Source organism: Salvia splendens, chromosome 22 (assembly GCF_004379255.2).
Source record: "Salvia splendens isolate huo1 chromosome 22, SspV2, whole genome shotgun sequence".
Taxonomy (NCBI): Eukaryota; Viridiplantae; Streptophyta; class Magnoliopsida; order Lamiales; family Lamiaceae; genus Salvia; species Salvia splendens.
In genome coordinates this window covers 6,974,815-6,978,612 of record NC_056053.1, presented here as the reverse complement: position 1 = coordinate 6,978,612, position 3,798 = coordinate 6,974,815, and the positions used below count along the sequence as shown (strand labels likewise).

The window sequence follows — 3,798 nt, the reverse complement described above, 5'->3', positions numbered from 1 at the left end:
TGCTTAAAAGATCGACACAACGAATAGTCGCACGTTTATATTATGTGAGTCCAACATTTACAACAAAAAAATAGTCGCACGTTTAAATTATGATAGTCCACCGTTCACATTATTAAAGTCGTATACAATTCTCACCGACTTCAAAAAATGAGCTAATAAATGGGGAAAAATATGTAAAATGGGAATTGGAAATGAAATGTCGTTCATTGATCTTTACTTTAAGTAAAATCTAGATAATATTACCACATAATCCCTCCGTCCTAAATAAATTATGGGCATTTGAAACGCCACGAGAATTAATGTACAATTGGTAAAAAAAAAGAGAGATCGATAGAAAAAGTAATTATAAGATTGTTAGTAGAAAATGAGGTTCACCCTATTAGAGATAAAGAAGTTATAAAAAATAGAAGAGATATTTTTATGGAACATCCCAAATGAAAAATGTTCTTATTTTTAATTTTTATGAGACAGGAAAAGTATAATTTTAAATATTCTCACTTTGAAAGTAGAGCACATTTACTATTTTTGGTTGTCCACGAAAAATATAGCACATTTAAAAATGAAAGTTTTCAAAAAAAATTTTATTCTCTCTTATTTTTTTTTCTCTTCTCTCTTATAAAACTCGTGTCATTCACAACGTGTCCTATTTTTCATGGAAGGGAGAGCAAGTATTATCGTGACACTCAACAACAATCTACTAGAATTGTACGAACATAGACTATTCGTACAAGTATAATTTCTAATGACTACCTCAAAGTTGGTGGCTTCCATTTAAATTTCCCTATGTATATGACGATCCTAGCTAAATTTTCCATTTAAAATAATTTGATCCGACTCTCATCTAAATATAAATTATCTTTTCGAATTATTTATTTGAATGTACTTCAGTTTAAATCCAAGATAGTGTGTGAATTACTTTTTAAGGAAAAGTCTTTTTCAATCCCTATGATTTTTTCTAATCGCTTTCCACATCGCTTTCCACTTATTGTTAAGAATGGGACAAAATTTACGTTTTGCAGTGACCAATTATTCAAGTAGAAAAATGCCCATTTTTCAAATGAATATACACATTGTGGAAAATGCTCATCATGTGAACTTTTGTAGACACACGGCCTTTTTTCTCCAAAATTGACATTAACTAATTTTTTTTATTTTTTGAAAAACCTCAAACATATTTAGTTTTTAAGTAAGTATATAAATGTTGCACAACGCCTACCACTTCACATCCCACACTCACTAGAAAATTAGCAAGCATAAAATTATGAATCAAAACACTATTTCCCCATCCACATATGATAGGAAAACTATTGAAAAAAATAAAAGAAATCAAATGAAAGCTCTCTACTTCAAACTCTGCTCTCTCCTTCCTCAATCTTCAAAGGTATTCATCATTTCTCCATTTATTCTATTATTATTTTAAACTAATTTAATAATTTTTTTTGTAGGAAATGGGTAGCATGTCTGATCAATTAGGAGAAGCAGCAATGTACATAAAGGAGCTGCTAGAGAGGTTGGAGGTGCTGAAGCAGAAGAGAAATTTTTTGAAGGTGCATAATTCTGTTGGCTCCAATTTTAGTTTTAGGAGTGAATCCAATGCGTCGTCACTCGAAGTTCATGCCAACGGCTCGACTCTCGATGTCGTTTTGGTGACCGGAGTCGAACACCGATGTATGTTCAAGGAAATTATTAGGATTCTAACCGAGGAAGGTGCAGATGTTGCTAACGCGGCTCTCTCTGTTCTTGATGGGACCGTATTTCACAATGTGTATTCTGAGGTAATCGAAAAAAGATTAATTTTAATGTTCACATTTTTATTTCTGGTTCGTCCATAAAATAATGTTTACATTTATTTTTCTTCATTTTGAATAAGTGGACCTATTATATTCACATCTTACATTCGTTTTTGTATTTCTTAAAACGCGCACTAGTCAAAGTGGACTTTAAATCGTTTATAAAGGTTTTTTTCACTGATAGTTTTTCATAGTAATTTATTTTAATATTGTGTCATCTGTTACACATGCCCTTGTAAAAAGAGATTAATTTTAATGTTCACATTTTATTTCGGATTGTCCACAAAATAATGTGTACATTTTTTTTTCTTAATTTGAGATAAGTTGTTCTCAGACTCCACTGCATTATTATATTCACATCCCACATTTAACTTTTTATGTATTTCTTAAAACTCGCGCCAGTTAAAAGTGGACAAACAATTTATTTTAAATAGTGTTTCATAAATTATTGAATATTTGTGTCTACGTGTTACACATGCCCTTGTAAAAAGAATAATGTTATGGCCATTTGGAGTTGTGGTGCAGATTGGAGGGAGTGGATTGGAAATTGGAGGTGCAAGAATTTTTGAGAGGCTGAAGAAGTTTATCGCTGCTGAAAATTAATCAAGATTTCTGGGTGACTGCAACTGATTAATAATAAATTTTCGCACATAAATTTCCATCTCTAATTAAATTTGTTGGAGATGGAAATTGATGCAAGTGATCAGAATCAGTCAATCGATTGTGTAATTTCAAGAAAGTGATTTGTGATGTTGAGGTCGTTTTTACAGACAATGACAGTAGCAACGACAATAAATGTGCTTGCCACTGCATGAGATGTGATAATTATGTTCAAAATTAAATAAAGATTAGAATAAATGATGATGTTGTATCGTTATTTAATTTCGACTAAAGACTCATTTTGATCCTTAACATATTGCGATTTTATGATTTTAGTCCAAAATATTATTTTTTGAATTATTCAATCACTCACAAATAAAAACGGGTCACATTTGGTCCGAATTTAACGGAACTGTTAAAATTTAACGATCAACGAATTTTAATTACATTTTGATCGGATTAAGTTAATAAATATATTTTATTAATGTCTAATATCTAATTAACCCAAAGCTAAGTGATTGTAATCCATGGAGACCTCTTGCAGAGAGGTCATACCATTGAAGAAGTCGGGAGGGATGGAGGTGAACTTGTTGTTGTTGACGGAGAGCGTTTTCAACCCGGCGAGACTCGGGAGGGCGCCAGAGAGCTGGTTGTTTTGGACCTCCAAAGTTTGGAGAGATGTGAGCTTTCCGAGGGAGGGAGGCAACGAGCCCTGGAGGTTTTGTTGCCTGATTTGGATCTTGATGACGCGGTTGTCTCTGGAGCAGGTAACGGACTTCCACTTGCAGGGGTCTGGGTCGGTCCACCCGAGTTGACTCGGCGCGTTGATGCTCTTCTTCAATTCCTGCATCACCGCCGAGTCGCCGGACCGAGAGCGGGGGCGGCGAATAGAAACGAAAAGACGGTGAAAAAATCAACATATATTCGTCACTAGAGATGTAGTGAAGGCTGCCAATGTCATGAACAAATACTCCAATTTAATCATGATATGGCTCGACTTTATCCTCATCGTGGCTCTGCACTTCTACCCCTCAAATGCTCTCAATTTCATTTCCTCAACACCATTGTCGTCTAGATCAAGAACCTCTCTCCAACACTTTTACACTCTAGCATCCAACATCATCTTTCCCCTTTACCCCCTCCGCCTTACCTACCGCCGCTGACCTCGCCCTCACAGCCGCCACCTCTGACACCGACTTCTTCCCTAGTCTCCAACAAACCCAAGCCGTCGCCTAATTTCATCAATTCGTTCCACATATGCCGCCACCACGTCAGATTCGTCTGCTCCGCGACGATGAGAATGTAGGCGACGAGGTTGTAGGGGCGGGTTGCATACTCGGCAGTGGAAAAGGTGTTGAGCCAGAGCCGCATTTGCTTTTGCGGCTCGCGGGTCTCCGCCACCCACTTC

General features: G+C 35.9%; 1 protein-coding gene across 1 annotated transcript; it reads left to right on the top strand.

Annotated features, from left to right (window-relative positions):
* The first annotated feature begins 1,198 nt into the window (after positions 1-1,198).
* LOC121786289 (transcription factor bHLH162-like) lies at positions 1,199-2,672 on the top strand. The gene is made up of 3 exons (XM_042184893.1): positions 1,199-1,381; positions 1,446-1,775; positions 2,316-2,672. Exons 1-3 carry the CDS (start codon positions 1,262-1,264, stop codon positions 2,391-2,393), a joined length of 528 nt encoding a protein of 175 aa, XP_042040827.1. The 5' UTR covers positions 1,199-1,261; the 3' UTR covers positions 2,394-2,672.
* Positions 2,673-3,798: the final 1,126 nt, after the last annotated feature.

Coding starts and splice junctions, on each gene's coding strand:
- LOC121786289 (XM_042184893.1), top strand. CDS start 1,262: ATGAATCAAAACACTATTTCCCCATCCACATATGATAGGAAAACTATT. Junction 1,382..1,445: donor TCCTTCCTCAATCTTCAAAG/GTATTCATCATT, acceptor TTTTTTTTGTAG/GAAATGGGTAGCATGTCTGA. Junction 1,776..2,315: donor TTCACAATGTGTATTCTGAG/GTAATCGAAAAA, acceptor GTTGTGGTGCAG/ATTGGAGGGAGTGGATTGGA.